Below are 23367 nucleotides of genomic sequence, written 5' to 3'. Positions count from 1 at the left end.
CAGTTTTCAGATTATCACTATACAAACCAACAGCAACAGGTGAGTTTCCAGGCTGAATCACATGCATTTCTAAGTGAAATAAAGAAAAATCTACCACCCCAAAGAAGAGGAGAAAACAAATACAATAACCACACAGTTGTTCAATGCAGCATTCAGACTGAGGGTGGCGTATTACCAGATGGAAACAAGACCTATGAGGCTTAGCTAATGAGAAGGTACTAACAAGCATGTTGAAAAGAGCTCTAAGCAACTCCTCTACCTGTAACAGGGAGCTCATGTAAGAAGAGGAGAAAAAAAAATTGAACTTTTCTTTAAAAAATAATTTTCCATAGTTGGTATTAATTCAATCTTGCTGATATGAGAGTTGACTGATACTTCAACTGCCATTTGACATTGCAAAAAACTACGTCCTTGCATCGCTGAGTTGACTTTCCTTGCATGTACTGAAACTGAGTCACACATTTTCAGTTTTCAGGAGTTAGGTGGTTTTTCAAAACAAGATTATGATGAAGAACTTCTTATGTATGAGGTGGGTGACCTTAAAAAACAGTGCCACTGATATTGTGTTGGGCATCCTTATCTTTAGTCAGGGTTGATGAATAGCTCACTGTTATCATTCATGTACCTTTTTTAACTATTGAAGAAAATCCCTTGATATTTTATTAAAAAAAAAGAATTTAAAAAGTTCTATTTTTTATATTCTACGAGGTGAGTTTTGATATTGAATTTGGCTAGCACTCAAAACGACTCCAATCTTTTGACATTTAATAAAGTTCTTTCTTTTCCACTCTTCTCAGGGCAGAATATTGTAGTATTAACAGCTTAAAGATTGATTGCACTATGGTGGTGATTTACTTTTTCCTACTTGACAACAAGAGTAAGTTAAAATCCATGGGTCTGTCTTAATTTGCCATGTTGCTCAGCATACCCGTAGCATTAAGCCATTTAAACTTGAGCTTAAATGGCATCGCCCCGTTCCTTCCCCTTCCACCACTAGGAAACATCACTGAAAAGTATAGTATATTGACTACTGTAAAACTGCCAAGTCTGCCCTTGTACTATACTTTTGCTCCTTTACATCTCTCCTGGTTTGCAAAATACTTCAGTTGCATCACACTATTACACTTATTTTTTCCACCTTCCATCCCTTTTATTCCCTCACTGATTTTCATTAGCTCCATGCCATTCATTCAGTTTTAGATTTGCTTTCTACCTTATGAAAGTCTGCAGTCTTCTTAACTTTTAATTCATCTTATGAAGTTGTGTTGTCAATGAAATTTCAAGTCCCCAGTATCTCTAGCTGTGATTGTTGACAGTGTGTCATGATCATTTCAAGGGGTATTCACACACTCTTTACTCTGGATCTTGCAAAAATGGATACAGTTATGATTTCCCATGGAAATTGAAATCTATTTAAGTAATTTAACTATATTAAACACTGTTTCACTGGTAGAGTGTCTCTCTTTTATTTAAGATGTATCTGGCTAGTGAAGAGATTGGATGCAATTTGTGTATTGGCTACTGCTTTTGTGTACAGAAACACAAATCTCCTGACTAGGGACTGACCCTCTCCTCTCCGCTGCTGGGGAGCTCTGGGCAGTTACAGGCCCTCCAGTTCTGCTGCGTGTGATGAACATCCTAATCCTCACCCGTGCGTGTACTCTGCGTCCCCACTTACCTTGCAAAGTTTGTCTCGGGACAGCTGTCACATCGTGGGTGCTGCACTATGTTTAAGTATATAGGGGTGACACCTGCCTGGCTTAAAAAACAAAAACCACTTACGAGAGCTATTATTAAAAAAAAAAAAAAATCACAGAAAAATACCTGCCTTGGTGCATGGACGCCCAAAGAACTGAGCAGAGCAGATGCAATAAGGTGCTTGAGGCCCCTGAGGACAACTGGAAAGAGGTAGCAGGCCTGTCTAATTCAACATGTACAATTGCTATACGTGAAAGATGGTTCCCATTTCCTCACTGTAAACACAACGCTTCAACTTGCTGTTAATTGGGGTAGTTACACGTAACCAAGAAACAAAACGCTGCATGCTTAAATTGAGGTTTTCTGGTCAGGAGCCTGTACAGGCACTTAAGAATGCAATGGCTTGAAATTGCTAGTTGATAGCAAAGGAAGGATAAGTTACCAAGAACGTAAATGTACAAATTAAAAAAAAAAAAAAGGCAGCAGCAATGAAGTACTTCTTAAAAATGGAGCTTTGTTTTGTTTTTAATAGTCCTTAAGGAAGACTGAAGAACTGCTTACTACTTCACAAGCCCGCCAATACAAGCATACAGCCAGCAAGTCAGGACAGTATGTAATACGGCTCCAGCCTCCAGATGTGCTTTTACTCACTAGACCATGGGAGAACAGCTAGGGGCAGAGCCCAGGGCGCTTTGCTTTGGGCCCGGCCTTGCAGCTACGAACACCTCTTGCCGCCTACTGGACCCACCTCCCCAGCAGGAGCGCCGTGAACAGGGCTGCTGGTTACAGAGCGAGGCTGGAAGAGCGGCCGTAGCGGGGCCAAAACCCAGTTCAGCTGTGGCGGGGAGCACGGCCTGAAGACAGTCACTACCTGCAGTCACTGCTCAGGCTCGAATGCTCATGTGTCATTTACAGACCAAGAGAAATGAGCCCTGAGCCCAGTCAGCAGCCCCTTCCCTCCGCACAGATCAGAACAAGCCCTCGCTACCTACTCCACTGCTGCTCCCTAGAGGCACGTGCTTGGAGAGCTCTGGTGAGGAATCAAGACTGCGAGATGAGGAGACCTCGTAATGGCAAAAAAGTCTCTATTCCCCTGTTTTTTGTTACTGCACGTAGCCCTCGAGCCTCGTTGCTGCAGCACATAAAAACGTGCCCTAAATTCTGCAGCACCCAAGCCAAGAAAGAAGGCAGGGCAGACCCAGCCCCACGAGACAGTAGTCGGGCACTAGCGCTGCCCTGGCTCCTCCAGACACCCCTTCCCTCCCCCTCAGGCACGAGGCCCTTGGGGAAGGTTCCTCCTCGTTCCCTTTAAACACCTCAGTAGGGCACCTGGCTCGAGCCCCTTCCACGGTGGCTCTTAGTTTCACCAGGCGGCTGGTGGACTTTAGGCATGAAGTAAATATAAAAGTAGCTCATATAAGTAAGTACTTGGGAGGGAGGGCAGAGAAGGAGAACGGGAGCCACCAAGGCTACCCATCTGCTAGGAAAGTGGTCACCTTAAGCTGCCTGAAGAAGTACAAAGATACTCACTGCATCCTGGGAAGGGCAGGGAGACAGAAGAGGAGCTGGTTCTTGCTTGGGAACTCACACTCAAGGCAGGCCCCAGGCTTCCCCCAGCTAGCACGCATGGTAGCTTCTGGCCTAAGCTGTCCTCATCTGGCTTTTCTTCAGCAGCTCCAACAGGAGAGAAGGAGCCTATAGCCCACTTCCCATCTGCTTTCAAGCTTTGCCTGCTGCTTGGTAACTAGGGCATGGTCTTAAGCTCTGCTCACAATACAGGTTAGTGGGCTAATCCTCCTGCGCCACTTACACGTTTCCAGCATCAGCAGAGCCATGTGCTCCGGTCAGAGCTTTGCATTCAGGACGCAGATATCCGTAAGCGTCTATCCCACCTCCTAATTCCTAAATGTGTACTTGGATCTTCATCAGGATGCTCTGCCTTGGGGGAAGAAGGAAAACATTATTCAGGGTCATGACAACTTCATAAATGCTGCAAGAGTTCAGAATCGTTTTTGGATAGCTCTGTGTGCAGCCACATTAGCAAACAGAGGGCCCATCAACTGATAAAAATGCTCTGTAAAGTTCACTTTAAAAAAAAAATAGAATTTCATCAGTAACGGATAAACTACACTTTCACAAGTAAAGACAACCAGCACAGATGCTGGGAGGTCATTCAGCCTTACCAGCAAATGCTACCTGGACTGTGTGACCACCTGCAAGTGGAACTGCACACACAGAGAGGTGCTCAGAGCCTGCAGAGATGAGCTGGGCTCTTGTCAGCACAGGGCCACGGCTGCCGCTGAGGCAGGATCCCTAACCAGCTACTCCAATCAGGAAAAAAACACCCTCTGTAATACAGCCCTTTATATTAACAGCGTCCAGAAAACTCTGGTAACACATCTACCTAGAACACTACTTATTCTCACCAAAAGTGAATTCAAAAAATGCATACGTTCAGAGTTTGCAAGCATTAATGGACTTCATTTTCAATACAAACTGTGAAAGCAAAAAAAAAAAACATAATCAAAAAGAGCACCTGCAATGGAAAAGGGGAATGAAAGGCAGAAGCCTGAAAGGTAACACCCCTAAACAGATGTTCCTCATTCCTTTGATAAAGGGACTATCAATGTATTAAGGAAGCCACAGTAAAGGTTGAGTAATCACAATGTCTGCAAAGCAAACTTCATTTTCCATCACCTTGTAGTTCTGCTTTGAGATAGCTAAAAATCATTTCAAGTAGCAAACACAAAAAGTCTGAACCTTTCTCATTTCCTTGTTCGCAGAAAGCTGCACTCTGTAACACTCATGCACACCTTTAACTTAGCGCTTGAGAGAAGAAGGGATCTAAACGTTTTCCAGTGCCTGAAAGGTTATTTCCCGGCAAAATCTGACCATTTACAAATGAAATTAATCTTATATTCAAAACAAGACAACAGACTCCTGTCAAAAAGCTCAGACATTAAAAAGGGCTACTCAAAGAATATACAAATTATATGTCCAGATGCCAAAATAGGGGACTCTGGTGTAATGAAACCCCAATATTCTGGATCTTGTGAAAGTCAGTCAAATGGCTGGCAATTCCACACTGAAGGTAAATGTAAACAGTCACACTTTCTTCAAAGAAAGATGTGTTATTTTGGATGTTGGATATATTTGTAAGTGTTGGATGCATTTCAAAGCAAGAGGGCTTACGTTGTAAACACAGCATTAAGTGGGCTCTCCTCCTAAATCCTACAAAAACACTAAGCCACGAGGAATGGCTTCGTCAGATCCAAATTAAAATAAAGCATGTGGCTCGACAGAGTAAATGGATGCAGAAATTCACCTGTGTGAGTATCTGTATTTACTCAAGCACCTCATGAAATCACCACAGGGGCACCTACTGTTTCACTGAATACTGATATTGTGCAAGCAATTGTGAAATCCTGGGAATTTTCTGCAAATCTGCACCTCCAACCTGGCTATGAGCACTGTGTGCTGCTCATGTTCCAAAAACCTTCCACTAAGTTCAGACTCTACATTCATACTGAAGTAATATACACAAAAGCCATTTTTTAAGCACGTAGTACTAACAGGTGATGAACAACAGTCATGTTTAGGGACCAGATACAATTTTACATTGTGAACTGGGATTTTTATCACAGCTGTAAACAAGGAAACAAAAAATACTGTCCCCTCCGCTGCGCTGACAGCCGTATTCGTTCATTATATCTGTTAATCAGCAGTTAGTTAAATACCAATGTAACTGCAACGGAATAATGGCTCCAGATGTCACAGGAAAGGAAATTTTCATTCCTTAAAGATACATCTTGAGAAACAGCAGGAAGGCCCAGAAAAAAACAAATACCATCATCTGCAGACACATAAGCCCAAAAAAGGATGCAGCAGGAAAGTGTTCGTGCACACAGCAGCAGAAGGCTAGAACACTCTGGAAATTCCTAACTGCTTCCCTGCCCAGCAACTGAGGGGAAGTAAAAAGGTAGAAGGGCTCTTAGAGATTTTAGCAGCAAGATGAAAACCTGTTTTTATATTTAAAGAAGACTATCTATATTTTTCAATCCTTGACTTAAAATGGCAAAGAACTGCTTCTTATGTTTCCAGGTGTCCAGAGTTCTGTTTTTCTGCATTTTTTAGAATATCCATAGTTAAAATTCCCCTCCTTATCTCCTCCGCATCCGCCTGCTTCCAGACCCAAAAGTAGACCGTGAAGGCACTCTACTTTTCTGGCTCAAAGAGGGGAGGAAAGAGGCTTATTAGCACAGCACATCACCTGCAACACCAACATACCTTCATGGTGTTAATCACACATACTAGTCTGAGGAACAGACACCATGAATATCAGATACACGTCTATAATAACAGACGTTATGAATAACAGAATACATACTGCTCACCTAGGATCACAATTTCACTCTCTAATTCCTCTTGACCTCCAGGTATCTAGACTTTCTTGACCAACACATCCTTTAAAAAGGAAAAAAAGTATCTAGCTCCCTTCTCTGTCATCATCTGATCCTAAATAACTGGCTAAAACACTTTTGATGGGAAGTGTCCTCAGAAATGCACCACAAGCAACACTTTGTGGTACAGCAAAACCCTGCCAACCCCCAAATCCAACACCACAAGCGGCACAATGGCAACCTCTCTGCCATTAAAACTTTCCTAGCACTTCAGTGAACTCTTCCATTACTCCATATATAAAAATCCATCTCTATCTGCGTATTTGTACATTATGAAACATCAACAAAAGAAAAACTTTAAAAAAAAATCAACAATGTCATGGTCCTATGTGGCTGCAATTCGCTTTTCTAAGTATTTGTTGCTTGCTGATTAATTCACAACCTTCTGGAATACGTAACTGTTCTCTCAAACACAAGCGGCAGAACAAGGAAGTGCTATTCCAGCACAATAAAACAAAGCCAGAAGAAACAAAATTCCTGTTCTTTTCTTGTTCAAGCTAATTAGACTGATTTATTTGTCCGTCATCAGTTGCTTATATAGGGTTTCAGCTAATTATTTATCCATTTCAAAAATAATAAAAAGAACAGCCAAGAAATCCAAGTCACTCCATCGACTCACCAGCCCGTTTCCTTTCAGCCCTTGCAGAGTTCGAACAGAGGGAGAGCGCAAACACGGTGGGTTAAACGGCAGACTTTGTTGGATAATTACTGAAAATAAACCATGTCCACAGAGGTCACTTTCAAAAGATACACAGAAGCAAATTAAACAAATGAAAAAAATGTGCAGGTATTTACAGCACTAGGCAGAGGGCCACTAGTGCCAAAAAGTTAAACCCCAGAAACTACTGGGCTTCCAGGTTACCTTTTAAATTCAGAAACCTTTCACACATACCTCAATGTGAAAATGTTCCAAAATGCAGCATCTTACACATTTCAGCTTAGATTTCTAATAGGCAACAGGATTTTTTTTTTTTTTTTTTTTTAGTTTAGCCTACTCCACTACTGCCTTACAAAGGCAAAATTTATTTTGGAAGAGCTTGCATGATATGCAGAACATACACTCTAATACATTCCTTCCATTTAGATCCTTTTGAATAAAGCTTTTTCATGCCACCAGTCAAATTCTCCAAACCTGGCGCCCCCAATACCGTTCACTGCGTGGATATGACCCATTTTCCTCCTCTAGCCCAGTGTTCTTTTGTGTCTTCGGTTCTCCTTTAAAAAGAAGTTCAACCATCACGTGAAGAATGTCCACAGGCATCTTACACTGCCTTACAAAACAGAACGAAACAAAACCCACAAAGAACAAAACAAATAAAATGTCCCATCCAGAGAGCTTCTTCTTTTAGGGAACAGCTTTACATTCCTGAGAGTGAATAACAGCTGGACCAAGGTTGCCTTGAACCGTTCCAGGACTTGTCAGACATTGTAATCTGGGGACTTCCCCTGTGGTTGTCTCAGCCGTATTTGTAACGTAGAAAACGCCCCCACAGTCACGTGAAATAAGAGCTGCCACAGATTGCGCAGTTCGTACAGATACATGTTACACAGGCAAATGAGCCCAAAAGTCAGGAAGGATTTGACATTCCTCCAGCCTGTGTAATACACAAATAGGTAACACTGCCAGGGGGGAGAAAAAAAGGAAAAAGAAATAACATTAGTACATGGAAAATAACTTCCACTGATGAGATATACCTGGTGACTAAGAAATTACAAAAATAGAAAGTAGAGCTTTTCAAATTTTATCAGTGCTGCAATACCCAGTTACCGTTTTGTAAGCAAAGTAGGCCATAAAACAGCAGGGCTTTAAAGTTTACTTGGAATTACATACTTACATAAGAACAGTATCAATATACTACCAGTCAGGCAAAGTGAGAGGTACTCGACATCAATAAAAGGTTAAGTTTGGCTTCCATTAAACTCTGAGGGCAAACCTCTCATAATAATTGATAAAAACAAGAGTAACCAGAGCGGCCCAGGCGCAGGGGCTGCTCCTGGCAGCCTCCAGGCTGCCGGCAGGCTCTGCTCCAGCCGGGCCGGGTGCAGAAGCCAGCTCTGCCCCTCCTGGGCAGGAGGAGCAGGGGAGGCCGCGGTGCCAGTGGAGCCGCTGGCTGCGGCTGCAAGGTCCAAGGGCAGGTCTGTGCCCGGAGAACCCGTCCGTGCCCAGTGCCCAACGCACAGCACCCCGGCCCTCCGCAGCTGCCTGACCTGCCTGCTCCCTCCTGCCCGCTCAACGGCTGCGACATCTCCCAAAGTAAAACTACAGATATGTAATCAGTGGGTTTCAGAGTCTATGTAGAATGCCTTTGAACCTGCTTGGACATTTTGAGCACAGCAAATACAGCCTATTTCTACAGAGAGTTTTATAAATTATATCTAAAAGAGCAATTCATTGGTGCTAGCATGTCGACAATAAGAATCCAGATAATCTCCTCGTGCTACCTCCTCCACTGACATCTGAAGAAGTACAGCTCCTTCCAAGAACAAAGCAAGAGGCAGTATAGGCTTCATTCAAATAATGAAATTTAGAAAGATCAAAAATAAACAAAAAATAGCACAGAAGTCTAAATATGTCAGTGCAATATGCTGTTGAATGACTGTAAATTTTACTGAAGATCTGTTTTAAATCAATTCTGGAGCCGAATTTCTCATTATTTGAGGTTTGAGATGATAAAACAATTCTGCTCCCTACAAAACAGAGCAGCAGTCAAAAAGCCAAGACACTATGTTGTAACGTTACTTTTAAAAGTGCAGTAATTAAATTCCTGAGGTCTTTGTTCTCTCTCTCTTTTTTTTTTTAATGTTAGTAAATAACTGAAGGTTCAGCTCCTGATGCTTCTTTGCACTTCAGGTACAACTGGGACACAACTGGACATGTCAGCACTATATAGGCTGGAAACGACTTTTCTTGGATTCTTGGGTGTATTATCCGTGTTCCTCATCACAGCTATTTTTCCCTGAGAACACTGTAGTGCTATTTTGTCAGTGTTGCAATATCCAGTTACAGTTTTGTAAGCAAAGTAGGCCATAAAACAGCAAGACTTAAAAGATTACTTGGAAATGGTGCTTTAAGATGTGCAACAAATTACAATCCCAATGGAAAAAACCCTAAGGCAATTAAATAGCATAGTTAATATCTGAATGCTGCTAAAAACTGCCCTACAGCTGTACATCTAATTTCTGTATAAAACTGACCCTAATTGCTGGTAACATCAGCTTGACACAGAAAGCTCTAGAGATTAATTGGTAAATGCTTATGGTGATGGACCATTCCCCCAAGTGCCAGTTGTAGCTAGAACAGCTACTGCTCAGTTTATGCAGGAGATGCCTTTCTCCTACATCAATCTAAAAACGTCCAGATGGCATATTGTATACGAAAAACGCAGAGGGAATACTATTATTATTTTAGTTTGATACATACAGATATATGCCTCCAGTCTTGGCTTGCCAGTCAATACATCCTAAGTATTACTAGGATTCTTGAAAACCTATTAAGTTTTTTTTTTTTTCTCACTTGTTTTCTTTGTGAGACTAAAACAACCTATTCTGCATAAGTCCACTTTCCTCCTCCATGCCCAAGTTGAGTTTCTGTTTTCTTGGAAACTCAAAAAAAAAGAAATATACTGCTATGTAATTATCTATTGAGCAAGATAACACAACATGATGGAAGTCCTGGGGGTGAACAGTAACATGCAACGTCCTGTCAGGTAACACAAACATGGAGATAACCGTCCCAACTCCCACACGGGCAAAAGGACGTCAGAGACGCCACGGAACCGAGAGGCCTCCTTGTTCTGCAAACCAACCAACTACATCTTGCTGCAACGGCCTTGGGGGGCCCAGCAAGAGTCCTGATGGATGTACTTGGAATCCTAAGGAAAGGTCTACATTCCCAGCTGCATGGGATATTTCTTTATATAGAGCTATTCAAGTCAGCAAGTGGGGGAAGGACCTAAGTCCTTATGTCTAAATACACAGGCAAGAACACTTTATAAAGTAAGAGTTTCTAATTTGGGAGAGGAGGGAAGAATGCTTTTTTTCCTCACAAAGAAAAAGAATGGAAGAGTTCCGCCTTACGTGATACAGAACAGACTTTTGGCATGGAAAATTAACACCAGTTTGAAGAATTATTTAAGGCAGAAGCTGGCGAAATGTCAAGAAGTGCTGAAGAATACAAGTTGTGCTGTGACATTTTGCTAGGGACTAGCTGCAGAGAAGAGAGATTACAGACAACTTGCATAAAAGGCTGATTGAAAGGAAGGTTGAGATAAAATAAAATCCTAGGACATTTATCTTATTTTAGTCTGACACAGTACTAACTATGGGCACATGACAAGAAGTGGATACTGGATATTTCACAGGCACAGAGACTAAGAGTCAAAACAATTATAAGAATAACAGCAATCGATTATGACTGAGGTAACTGTCACAGCTAAACATAACAGTAGTGTCACTGAATGACAAATGCCAAAGTTTACCAGGATACTTTGCTACCAATTATACAGGAAAGTGAAATTAAGCTGCAAAAATGGAAAATCTACAGTCATAAAAAAATGCAAGTACCACGTATCAGGTTAGAGAAGAAAAACATAGTGGAAAGTGGTGAAAACCTTGAAAGGGAAGGAAACATGATAAAGTATCAAGCAGGGGAGATTTTGGGGTGTAGTAAATGCTAGGTATTACTCTATTTGCCACAGACAAGTCATCTGTGCAGCTGGATACACTTAAAATACAGAACTATTATTTTAAGGAAGTTATATAACTTCCATTGCTTGTGATTTCTACAGCTTCAAAAAGAAAAGCATACCCAGGATCTCGACGAACTTAGAAATAATGCCAGCAAACGAAGCTTTATGTAGGCATTCGCTCTATCATAGTTTACGATCAATGAAGTAAAACACAGCAGAAATTGTTTTTAAAATGACTCTATTCAAATATTCATGGCACTTAAGAAACAAATGACTCTTATGGATGACTGAGTAATGTTCTTAACCTCTGGTGAACTACACAGACACAAGAACATACCTGATACAAGCAGGCTGCTGTTCCAAGAAAAAATGCAATAACATAACTGAAGTCTTCGCCTTCGTTCTGTGAAAATAAAACCAAACCACAACATCTAACAATGTTTCAACAAAAATATATGCTAGTTTTGTACAGTATAGAAGTTATTCATTACTGAAAGTTAAAGTAGTCTTGCATAAAGATTTACAATAATTGCTATACTAAATTAAACCACTGGATTTGGTAATAGTCATTTATCTCTCTGGAACAAAATCCATGCGATCTCGAATCTGACCAAAATGCTTTTTCATCACAACAGATAATACTGAGATTTTCAAAAATGTGAAAGGAAGCCTATGTAACACTAGGAACTACCCTTAGTATCAACTTTACAGAATTGTGCCTTCCTGTAACTTCACAAAATGGAACTAGGTAAAACAGAAAAGACAAACTTGCCACTAGGGCGTGCTAATAGTCTATGCAGAAATACTGCCAGCAGGTCTGCATGAACAGCAGTGAGGACAAAGAAAAGCACGAAAATCAGAGATTATTCCCCCCAAAAATGATATGGAAAGAAAATTAAGTTTTCATAAAGGGAAAGCAAAAAAAAAAAAAAAAAAAAAAAAAAAAAAAAAAAAACACCTTAACATGACAGCTCTGTCCATTTTTTTTTTTAAGCACAGATCCCTTCTTACTTACTCAAATGGGTTTTTATAGATTCTACAGAGCTGAACAGAATGCATCTACACGCTCCATGATTATTCTCTCTGCATTCCAAACAAACATCTGCTACAATCAAAAACCTTCCCAGGAAAACAAAGGGTATTCATGCAAATGTTCTTTCTTGAAGGAAAAATTCCATTTTGAGAGGAACTGGACCATTTGGAACTACAACTTGTTTCTGCTAACATTATGTTCAGCGCAAAGCATCTGCATTTACAGCTTGCAACAGTGAAAAATTCACTTCTCTGCACTAACATTTACCTCCTCGATGCAGTACAGTCCTAAGGCCTATGAAAGTCTTACATGGCCAGTGTGGGTTTGCTGAAGTATGGCTACAGGTTAGAACATGAGTTTGGCTAATATCTAAATAAAATGCAAATGATAAAGGGAAAATTCCTAAATTCAGACAAAAGCGTAGCAATGACTTTTCAGAAAAGATTCCTTAAAATTACATTTTGGGTGATTTGGGTGACTTCTGCCTTAACTTATGAACTTTTCCATTATAAAGGAAATTAAAAGACTTTTGGATGTACTTTCAGTGTCATTTGTCAAAAATGAAAGCAATACTATCTTCCATCTCCACTGCAGTATATTACCTGCAGATGCAACAGCATACAGAATGAAATGAACTGGCTGCCCTATCATCAGTTAAATAGGTTAATCCAACATTTGCATAGCTTTCTGCAGCTGCGATCAAAACAAACAAACAAACAAAAAACTAACTCTAGAAACACCGCAATTAAAGTTGTAAAATCGTATTATTATGTTGTTTTTATATAGCACCATACTTCAAATTCCTTCATTTTTATAAATTAAAAGGCATGGTGACAAGGCATTTATAAAATATTGTACATACTCATACAAGAAATACAGAAAACAAGCAGTGTCTCTGTTCTATAAAAAGTTGTGTAAATTTATATAAAAACATAAATAGTCAAAAAAGTAGAGAGGCATATTTACTATTTCATTCTTAGTTTTGCTTTATTAACCCTGCTCAACTATTCATTAGTCTGCAGGAACTGCTCAGACCTCAAACATTACTGTTTTATTAATCCTGTACATACACCAGTAACTATACAAGACATAACTGAGATGCAAATGATCATCTTTCTGCTTACTGCTCTGAAACATCATTTTCATATCAAAAGTTCCAGTGCAGTTATTGCAGTTATAACATCTGCACAAATAGGAAAATTCCTCTTTCCTTTCTGAAGTCTTCCATGGGATTTTTAGTTTTTATCTCCATCACAACAGTAGAACCATGTTTAATGTTAAGTAAATCCTTTTTTTTGTAGAGATATGCACTTGCTTTTTGTGCACAGTGGAAACTCACATCAACCTATTCACTTGAACTGCCAGAAGTCATTAATCACCATTCTGTTAATTACTGCAATGAGAAAATAACTAACAGAAGAAATGGAAGAGAAAGGAAAACTTATCTGCTTAAGGTCTGTGGGGCAGAATGTCTTTTACAAGAAATGGTTGGACAGTTTCTCTTAAATATAATTCACATTGATCTTTTCAGCATAGAGAGAGAAATGATTATCCTATTTAAGAAGATTTATTAAAAACTAAAACAAACCAAAAAAAGCCTTTCAAAGAAAAACAATTTTAGAAAAACTCTTTAAAGGCCCTTTCTTGTGGATATTTTCATCATTTCAAAGTGTTTCATTATTTCTCCTACATGTATTTATATAACAGCTATGCTAACATTTCATATCATGACATAAATTTAGAAAATAGGATACTACATCCACATACTCACTGCTACCAAGACACCATGGAGTCAGCCACCCACCTCATCCTGCTTTCAAAGCCCACAGCCTCAGGAAAAAAATCAATTAAGACTACAAAAATAAAGGCAGGGCCTCACAAACAATATTTGTGAAAATTTGAAAGATTTAGTTCATATTTTAAGAATCTATACGGTGACATGATGATTGATTTGATGCATAAATTTGGTACAATACCTGTAGAAGACTTTCAATGGCATGAAAGCCACGAATTAAATTCAAAGCCCCACACAGCAGACTAAGCACAAATGAGACAATCCCTGGCAGAGTTACAGGTTCCAGGCGCTGATGAGGAGCTGTAAAGCACAAGGTCAAGAACAGACATGCCAGGTCAAAGCAGTGTCTTTTAAAAGATTTCATAAAACAGTAACCTCAATTTTCAGTATCTTGCAGCTCAAGAAGAGATCACGGAACATCAGTCTTTAACAAAACATATAATTTCCTTCAATTAAAATACAGTACTGTCTCATATCTAGTCTTCAACTTGATACAACCAGTTTACTCAGCATGGTACTGCTCAGACATGCCAGGAAATGAGTAGCAGAGAATGCACTTGTGAGTAAAATTTTACCACAATTATTAGCCAGCTGGTAAGTCACATACTGCAAATCCTCTTGCAACATCCAATTTCTTCAATACCAGTGCTTTTAGCAGCTCTGAAGCTACAGCTAGTATCTATACTGCATCGTTATACAGACTTTTCCAATATTTTTGAATTTTCTTACGTAACACATCAAAATCAAAACTCCCTTTCCATGCACACCCACTCTTAGAGGCTTCTCTAGGTTCACAAGTACATCACAGCTGTGCACGCGCCGCATTGATGGCCCTTTCCACAATCAAGGAAAGCAAATATGAAAAAAAAAAACAATTCAAAATTCATAACAGTCTAGGCAACACTGAGGAAACAATAGGACTAGTGAACCATATTTGAATCATTCTGTTCAACTCAACGGAGTGTAATGATGTGAACAATGAGGTTAATGAACTGTAACATTAATATGGAGAGGGGTGTCAATCTCGGTTGTTTGCACTGAATGGAGCTAGGAGAAAGGCTTTCCAAGGCATTTATAAAGTTATGGAAACTTAAAAAAAATGACAATAGCTACTTCTCATTGATAAGCACACAGGGCTGTTTGATTATCACCATGTGATAGCTTCAAGAGAGAACACAAAACTAGTTCAATTGACTAATTTGTGCTGAATTTAATAATGAAACCTACAATTTTCAGAGATTATTCTGTGCACGCCAGAGGAGTACTACTAGCAACCACTTAGTTAAGGTTTGATATGAAGTTGCAGCCCAAACCATTACCTTTCAGTGACTTGTAATGTTTTCCACCTATCTCATCCACAGTCACTGAAGTTTTATGTGACCGTTTCTCTCCAAACGTCTATTTCATTTACTAACAGATGAAATTAATTCACTAGTGAATTTTGACAATTTCAGGACAGCTCTCCAGGTTGTCTTGCTTCTTCTCCCCTAACATAAGGGTAACAAGGTGTTGAAACAGTTTTTAAAACACCTCTCTTGGAGAGTCATGGGAATCAAAATAAAACAACTTTGTCAGCTAAATCGAGACAGTCCATGAACTCAAAACTCTCTAACATAAGCCAAGGAATAAAGAAAGCACAAATACTAGATCAGATGTTGGCTTTTAAGTAGCAAATTTAGGACATGATGTGGGAAACTGCAATGACAGTCATTAAAAAATAAATAAATCAGGCATGCTATTTGGCAAGAGGTAAATTTGATTTGAAAACTTAACCATCCTTGAGAAAAATCTTAAATAGGGAATTCATCCTAACCAAATAAATACCAAAAACATCACACTTCAGTATGCTGCCATCATATTTCTAATGTCTGTCAACACCTACATTCACCTAAATGAATACAGGTATCAACAGACATAGCAAAATCCTATCCTATAATCTGCACACTGAATGCTTCACACATTAAACATTAGCCCTATTACAGAACAACTTTATCAAAAAATGACATTTTCATTATTACATATTGAACATACATCTAATACCTGTATCTTCACAAATAACAGACAAGCTTCTATCAGCATAGTTAAAATTAACGTATCCAATTCTGCTAATCTACCTTGTAACAAAACAAGATTTGTGCCTTCCTAACTTCCTACTTCTTCATCATAGCTAATTTGATTTAACATATTTAATTCATTTGTTGCAAGTTATATTTTTAACTGGCAAGGCTCATCTCTCTTCGTAAGTGACTTGTGAAGGTAAGTGCATTGAAGAGATGATGCAAGACAGACATCAAAGCTAAAATACACTACGTCATGAGAGCTCTTCCCATAAGAGCATCACAGACAAGGCTTTTTTTTTTTTTTTAAATGAAAACGTATCTTAAAAAAAAAAAACTAAGTTTCCAGCCCTACGTCATTTAAGGACACAAGTAACTAATGTCTGACACTTACCAGCAGAAATCTTACCAGTACCCTTATAATCTGCAGCAGACAAGTGTGCAAATCCATTAGCAGAATTGAGTTCTGACACTGAAATTTGGTAAGGCGGCCTCAATTTGATTTCTGTCTGCATGTCAGCAAGATTCATCTTTGTGGACAAAGAGCGTGTGTTGTTGTACCTCTGTTTGGTCCTCTGAATGAAATTATCTGGGTAAATTTTAAAATGAAAAGGTATATCCTTACAGACTTTTCTTAATTAAACAATCCAAGAACATGCAAGTTCATAGACATTACACTTCACAAATCGTACATTTAAATACGTTGCTTGAGCTGCTTGCATTTATCTTGGAACATTCTAATACTATTTCTGCTTGATGACTACTATATTATGGGCTATTTAATTCTGCAGTAAAAATATAAAGCTCTAGAACTCTGATTTCTTAATAACTGTGAATAAACTAATGGCTTTTCACTGCATGAGACTTAAAGTATTGCTAATATAAAAGATTTATTGCATTTATTCTGGCTTTTCTATTAAATATTCTTATGAAAAAAGTAACTTCTGCATTCAAGCATAAACTCACTTGAGCATGAAATGCACCTGAAAAATATTCAGTCTAAGAAACTGAATACCATATTGTACAGATACAAACATTTTAATAAACCTACACATTAACAACTGATAAAACACAGAGAACAGGAAAAAAAAAAAAGTGGATTCATAGAAATCTTTACAAGACATTAAAAATTGAGTGAATTAATTACAGACAAAAATCAAACAAAAGGAGTTTTTCTATTCTCAAATAACATATTTCCAAACAACATATTTCCAAAACAACAATTCTTTCTGCTCTAATGCAGTTTAATAGCGATAGTTAAAATAACTGCATAAGGTATAGTTCTAAAGTGACAGATATAAACAGAATCCCTAACAGTTGCTATCTAGTACATATGAGAATACTTCTGCTTGGAGCTTGCATCACAGAAGCCTATATGAACACATACGTGTATCATAACACAAATTAAAAGATTTGCCACAAATAAAAGCTAGTACACTTAAAAGCAAACACGAAATTCTATTTTTTTAGTTTGGAAATTTACGAAGCCAAAAGCCTTTACAGGCTAAGTCATTAAAGAGATACAAAGTCAAACATGTCATAAAGTATTATTAACTAGAAGACACTAAACTCCAAAGTTAGACACACAATATCTGAACTAAAACCAATTTAAATGAAGATAAAGACTATAAACAACCTTTAAGTCAAACTCAAGTAGCCTGATTTAACTCCCACAGAACTATTTTCTTCTGTTGACTCTACTGAGAGTTAAACCAGATTCTGAAACCACCTGAAATACAGCTACAACCTCTCTAATATTTTTGTCTTGTGAGGATTAGGTTATACATCTACTTAAATACCGGTCTGACTAGGATAATAACGGGAAATATGTCTGTAAAAAAAATGAAAAAAAGAGAAAACTCTGATCCTTACCAAACTCTATAAAACAGTATGGTCTGATAGCAGTGTTTGTCTTCATCATATTGTAGGTAGTAATGAACTCCTTCTGAAGCTCATCCAGGAAGCAGAAAGCCAGGACACTGGGATAATTTTCAGTGCACAACATCATATAGCTCACTCCCAGAGAACTGATAAAGCTGTAATTGAGATGACAAATTCAAAACTTCAAAATTAAATCCAGGTGATTCACAGCTTCACAAGTTGAAATTCATATTATAAAATCAGAGTAGCAAAAACTGCTCTGGGGTAACGAAGGCATTAAGGTTTATTGAAAATTCAAACACTGTTCTAGAAGCAAACAATTTACCTTCGGGTAACGCTTTAACATAGCATTCTACCATCAAACAAGCAACTAAGCTATACATATATATGAGTTACAATTGAGTAACGTGCAAACAGATCAGATAGCAAGATAAAGCCCTGGGGATACAGAAGTTGGCTCTGTCCCATGACAGCGTTTCAGTAATCTCAGATGTAGAACATGGCATGTGGTACATTCCCAAAGACAAAAAATTATCTGCAGAATGGTTGGTGGGGGGCAACAGAGCACAGCTGGCTGCTTTGAAACATGAGAGGGAATGAAACTGCTCCTTCATTCTCTAGAGAAAGATGTAAAGATGACCAGAGACTGCAGATATGGAAAGAAGGGAGGGTTTTTAACATACATATACCTAGTGCTCTTTGGCAATTCATTAAAATATAGTTCACTTTTTCATGACATTCAAATTTATTCAAAATCTCGAGGGATATATATTTATATATATTAATATATACACATTTAAAAAATTCCTACTGAAAAAAAAAGCTCTAAGGAATAAGATGGTCTTAAGTCTTATATCCTGTTCTTAAACGCTTCTTTTACAACTGATCAGTTTATAAGCCAACAGCAACTGCTTTCTGAAAAATTTACCAGTGACTTTATTCAGCAACAGTTCTGTTTTATGGATAATTAAAGCAATGAGCCAACATAAACGTGTCAGAGAAAATATTTACTTTTTGTTCGTCATTCACACAAACAGAAACTGTATTTGCTCTTTGTAACTAAGATGTAAAATACTGCAGAACTGCAATTCACAGCAGTATAGACACGAGATGCTAAGAACATGCTTTGCAATGTCTCGACTCTTGCTTAAAAGAATGGTTATACGATATGATGATTAAGGAAAAAAATGAGAAAGATAATTAGGAACTTATTTTTCAAATAAACTAGCTGTTCAGTCTTATGAAACTCAGCTCATATATAAAACTAACTTATTAAATAATTACTAAATGGAAATAATATGCTACCATTCAACAACCAGGTAAAACATGCTGCTACTTTGTTTTATAGCAAGTGCTCCATGACTGGCAGGAAAGAACATAGAAAAAAAATCCCTACCATACAAAGTTCACCTTTTAATTTCTGGGATGAAAATGAAATTAAAGCCTACTAAGGCAATGGAAAGAATGTGCAAGTTTTTTTATTGATTTGTCAAATGCACTTTGGAACAGCTTTTCCTAGAACACTTTTGCAGCTTTGTTAACCCCTTCATATTTGTTAGATATGAATCACTTGGAAAAATGCAGCTCATTCTGGGCCTAATCCTGAGAGATGCTGGAAAATCTCAGCTACCAACAGCACATGCAGAAGTGTGAGCACTTTTTTTTAGAGACATGGTATACTGCCCCATCACTCTAAGTGCTAGCTTAATTTCAACATGTCTGCTAGCGGTTAGGATGAAATCACTCGACTCATTTAAAATGGCCTATCTAAATTAGGATTTCAGCTCAGCTAAAGTGCAACTGAATTATCAGCTACACACAGGTGCATCTAATTACCACTCCTAAGGAAAAAAGGTCACACACACAGCAAAATTCTGAGCAAATACTAGATTCAAATAATTATTTCATGATAATCCAAGTTTCACATTGCAAATACAGAAAACATTTTCTGAATTATTATTTATTAAGTGTTGACATGCCAAATTGACTAACTTCGAAATTTGAGGAATTGTTGTAAGAGAAATATAGTGTAAAGAAAACAAACAGCATCACTGTGAAAGAGCTGGGTAGAGTATCAGGACAGACAGACTCCTTCAAGCTTTACTATGTATTCCCTCCAGATTCTGGAAAAATTCTCACTTTTCCTACTCCCTCACTGCCCACGTTCAGTAATATTTATCTCCTGCCTGATGAGGATACTATACACTCAACTAATGTCCACAAGAGACTCCAAAACATTTGACAATGCAACCAAAACCAAACAACAACTCCACACAAATGGCCTAAAAGTTCTGTGGTACTTCATAAAGCAGTTAAGGTGTGCAATATTTGGATAACATTTGAAGACGTTATGGACAGGTGACGAAAGAGGATTTTAATAGTTTAAATGTCCACTTCCAACACTAAAGGAGCAATTGTAGTAACATTTTGTTAATACATGAGATCAATGAAAGGCAATTTAACAGTTCAGTTTTATTATTCAGACAAAGAAATAGATTAAGAGTGAAAAATCAAGTTTCTAACAATCAATAATTTTTAACAAATTAAATGTGCTTTACACAGTAGAGATTTATTTTATCTGAGACTAAAGTCTCAGATGTGATAAAGAATCATGATGTGTTTTACTAAGTATTATGTACATCTAGACTGTAGGACCTGCCAGTCAGGATAAGGTCTCCATCAACACAAGCAACACACAAACAGGTATGAAGACACAGTAAGAAGATTTATTATCTGGTGCCTCTACTGACATCACAGCCTGGAATAAGTGTTCAGTTATGCTCATTCTTAAGGTATGTTGTTTTCTCTGAAGTCAACAGAGATTCTAATGTACAGTTAATAGTGGTTGAAATTACACAATAAATGATTAAAAATGTGGTGAATTTCATGCAAAGAAACAACCTTGAAATTAACAGAAATCCTTCTGGTAAATCAACAACTTCAATAATCATAAAAATATTGGCAATTTAAATGATAATTTCCACTGAAGAGTGGCAGGTTTCAAATATTTCTAGAATTTCTCAATTTAAAATTTTTGATATACAAGAAGCTTCTTAATTTGATCAGTCACCACTGAATGGGCAACCATTAATGTTTTAAGTTACAGACAAGCTCAACCCAGGAACATTATAAATACATACAAGAGAGATCTTACTTTATATTATACTGCCCAGTTTTCAGAGTACATCTATCAGGAAGCTGAGAAAGTTTCTTTGAGAGCATTTTAAAATATTTCCTACATTCTTGCACTCCTGAACTTTGTTCATAATCGGTAGATGCAGACAGTGGGAGTCCATCCCTCACACGGACCACAGAGGCAGATAAAATCATAGACATTGCCAACAGAGTTAACAACAACCTAAAACAAAACAGAAAATAGACTGAGAAATATAGAAGAATCAAAATAAAGGTAAAAATAAAAGAGACAGCTATGATTAAATAAAGTTCTTAAACTGTATATGAGGCTCAATCCTAACATGGGGCACAGGGATGAATTTTCAACTGTAATTCAGATTAGAGCTCTAACTGAACAGGACCTAATAGGCTACACAAACCACAATGAGGCAGCAAATCTAACATTCTGTTTTCTATATTATCAGAATTACCCTAATTCCTCACCTGGAGACATCAGGGGAGACCAAAACTCTATTACTCCGCCTGAACACTACTGCAGCACTTACATCTGGAAGATGAAAGCCTTGCATTTACAGCAAGACAAGACTTACAGCCTAAATAAACAAGAAGAATGGCTGGAGAGGTAAAACGTATATGACAAAAATATGCCAGAGAAAGAACTATCCTGGTCTTATCAATCAACACTGTTAATACGCTTTCACGTTATTAAGTGCATGCTGAAGTACCTTGACAAATGGAGACTTACAAAACTTAAATACAATCCAACAAGAAACGAAGGAATCGAGACAGCAAGGTATATTACCCAGCTCTCCCAAATCATAACACATTCTTACATGTGAAATGTCTTATTTTTACTTCCTGGGTCTCCTTTTTATTGTTATTATTAATCTACAAAATGTATTTTCTCAAAATAGCACTGTCTCTTCACAAAAGACAAAGGTCACTTTTTTCCCTAAACTCCTGCCTATTCTATTTCTCCACCTGCACAAAGGTGTTACCTGAGAAACTTCTGAATGACAATCAATATTCACACTTCTTGAGTTGCTCAAGTATATTTACTCCTCAGACAGCTAGGTGTGTAATAATAGAAACATTGAAAATCTGTTATAATTTTCAAATTAAGAAATTTAACTTTCAGATGCATCATGTTGACTTAGCAGTACAAGTTGCAAATTAATACCCTTCTAACTTTAACAGTGTATCATCTTGTAACAAAAGCCATCAAGTCCCTCTGAACCATTATCAGGTTGACTGCTTAATTCAGCATCTCATCACGGAGTTAATACTTGTATGAAAGGTACAAAAAGCTTGTACAAGTACTTGCACAAATGCACAAAATGTACTCTTTGATCACAGTTAAACACAAAAGCATAGACCAAAACAACTTCAGGATTTCCTCTGGTTTAGTTTGCTAAAGTGAAACATTCTAGAAATTGAACCTACAGTTCTGATAACTTTTATGTAACTATTAGGTTTATGCAAGTGCTCCCAGAAGGACAATTTGCATAAAATACCCACTATACAGAGGGCAGCCACTTCCTTAACTGTGCTGCCAACCATAGAACCACGGCAGTGGCTCACAGACTCAACAGTTGCAGAAGATATCATGTTTCTCAGCCAAACGCTGCTTTCACCACTTTTAGAATGTAACCCTGAAAGGACTTCTGAGCACTACATCAGTATAAACAAGAACAATAACGTGCTAGCAGAAGTTTGTAATTCTCCTCATTAACTTACTTGCACAAAACGGAATTTCACGGATCTGCATTTCCTCTGGTAAAATAAGTAACTTCATTAGCACCTACAGGGAAGAAAGGACCCACAGCTCCATGTCCTGTCTTAGGAAATGTAGCAGGTGAGAGCAAGGCCGGAGAAACTCTGAATCTTGTAGCTAACTCTCAGAAGAAAAATAGCAGCATCTTCTTTGCATGTGATGTTAATTGTTGAAGTTCTTGTTGCACTTTCTGATGAAACAAGAATTAATATATTAATAAATTTATTTTGTGGCTAATTGTGTTATTCAACTCATTTTGTTAGGCCATGCTTACCGGAAACAGTTTAATAAATCTCCAAAATGAAAATGCAGCTTTACTTGGACCTGTAAATAATCAGGCTGCATAGAAAGCACCAACTGACACATTTGATAAACACACATACACAGAGTGAAAAAATTACGATTAAGGATATAAGTGTGTTTAGAACCTATTTTTTAAAAAACTATAAAAGAAGCCTTTTTAAGTCATCTATTCTAGACCACACTGCTTAACTCACTGTACCATTAAAAGTCAAATCATTTTTCTTCCATCAGTGAAATTAGTGGGTCCACATCAAACGCAGCTGACTTCTCAAACTACAATGTTAGCCAGGGGGACTCCTTGCCACAGGATGATGCAGATGCTGAAAGTTTATGTGGATTCAAGGGGCACCTGTTTAAGTTCACAGAACAGCTAGAAGGGTTGTTACGTCTAAAACACTGTTCCTTCCTCGGGAAGATTCTGACCCCCAACAACGAAAGTACCCTATGGAAATAAGGCTCCGTGATGGTCTTATGCATCCCTGTGTGTATCTGCTTCTGACGCACCTTTATGGATTTCCCTTTACACCAAAATTTTGCAGGCTC

General features: G+C 38.0%; 1 protein-coding gene across 1 annotated transcript; it reads right to left on the bottom strand.

Moving 5' to 3' along the window:
• Nucleotides 1-6632: 6632 nt before the first annotated feature.
• On the bottom strand, nucleotides 6633-22594 carry SEC22A (SEC22 homolog A, vesicle trafficking protein). The gene is made up of 7 exons (XM_010221204.2): nucleotides 22485-22594; nucleotides 20767-20970; nucleotides 17604-17767; nucleotides 16126-16320; nucleotides 13856-13974; nucleotides 11184-11249; nucleotides 6633-7778 (listed from the first exon to the last, which is right to left on the bottom strand). Exons 2-7 carry the CDS (start codon nucleotides 20946-20948, stop codon nucleotides 7578-7580), a joined length of 927 nt encoding a protein of 308 aa, XP_010219506.2. The 5' UTR covers nucleotides 20949-20970; nucleotides 22485-22594; the 3' UTR covers nucleotides 6633-7577.
• Between the last annotated feature and the right edge of the window lie 773 nt (nucleotides 22595-23367).

The sequence above is a fragment of the Tinamus guttatus genome, unplaced genomic scaffold (genome assembly GCF_059628265.1).
Source record: "Tinamus guttatus ecotype Peru unplaced genomic scaffold, ASM5962826v1 Tinamus_guttatus_pri_ptg000060l, whole genome shotgun sequence".
NCBI lineage: Eukaryota > Metazoa > Chordata > Aves > Tinamiformes > Tinamidae > Tinamus > Tinamus guttatus.
The sequence above is the reverse complement of the archived record's forward strand: the minus strand, read 5'-3'. Positions and strand labels throughout refer to the sequence as shown.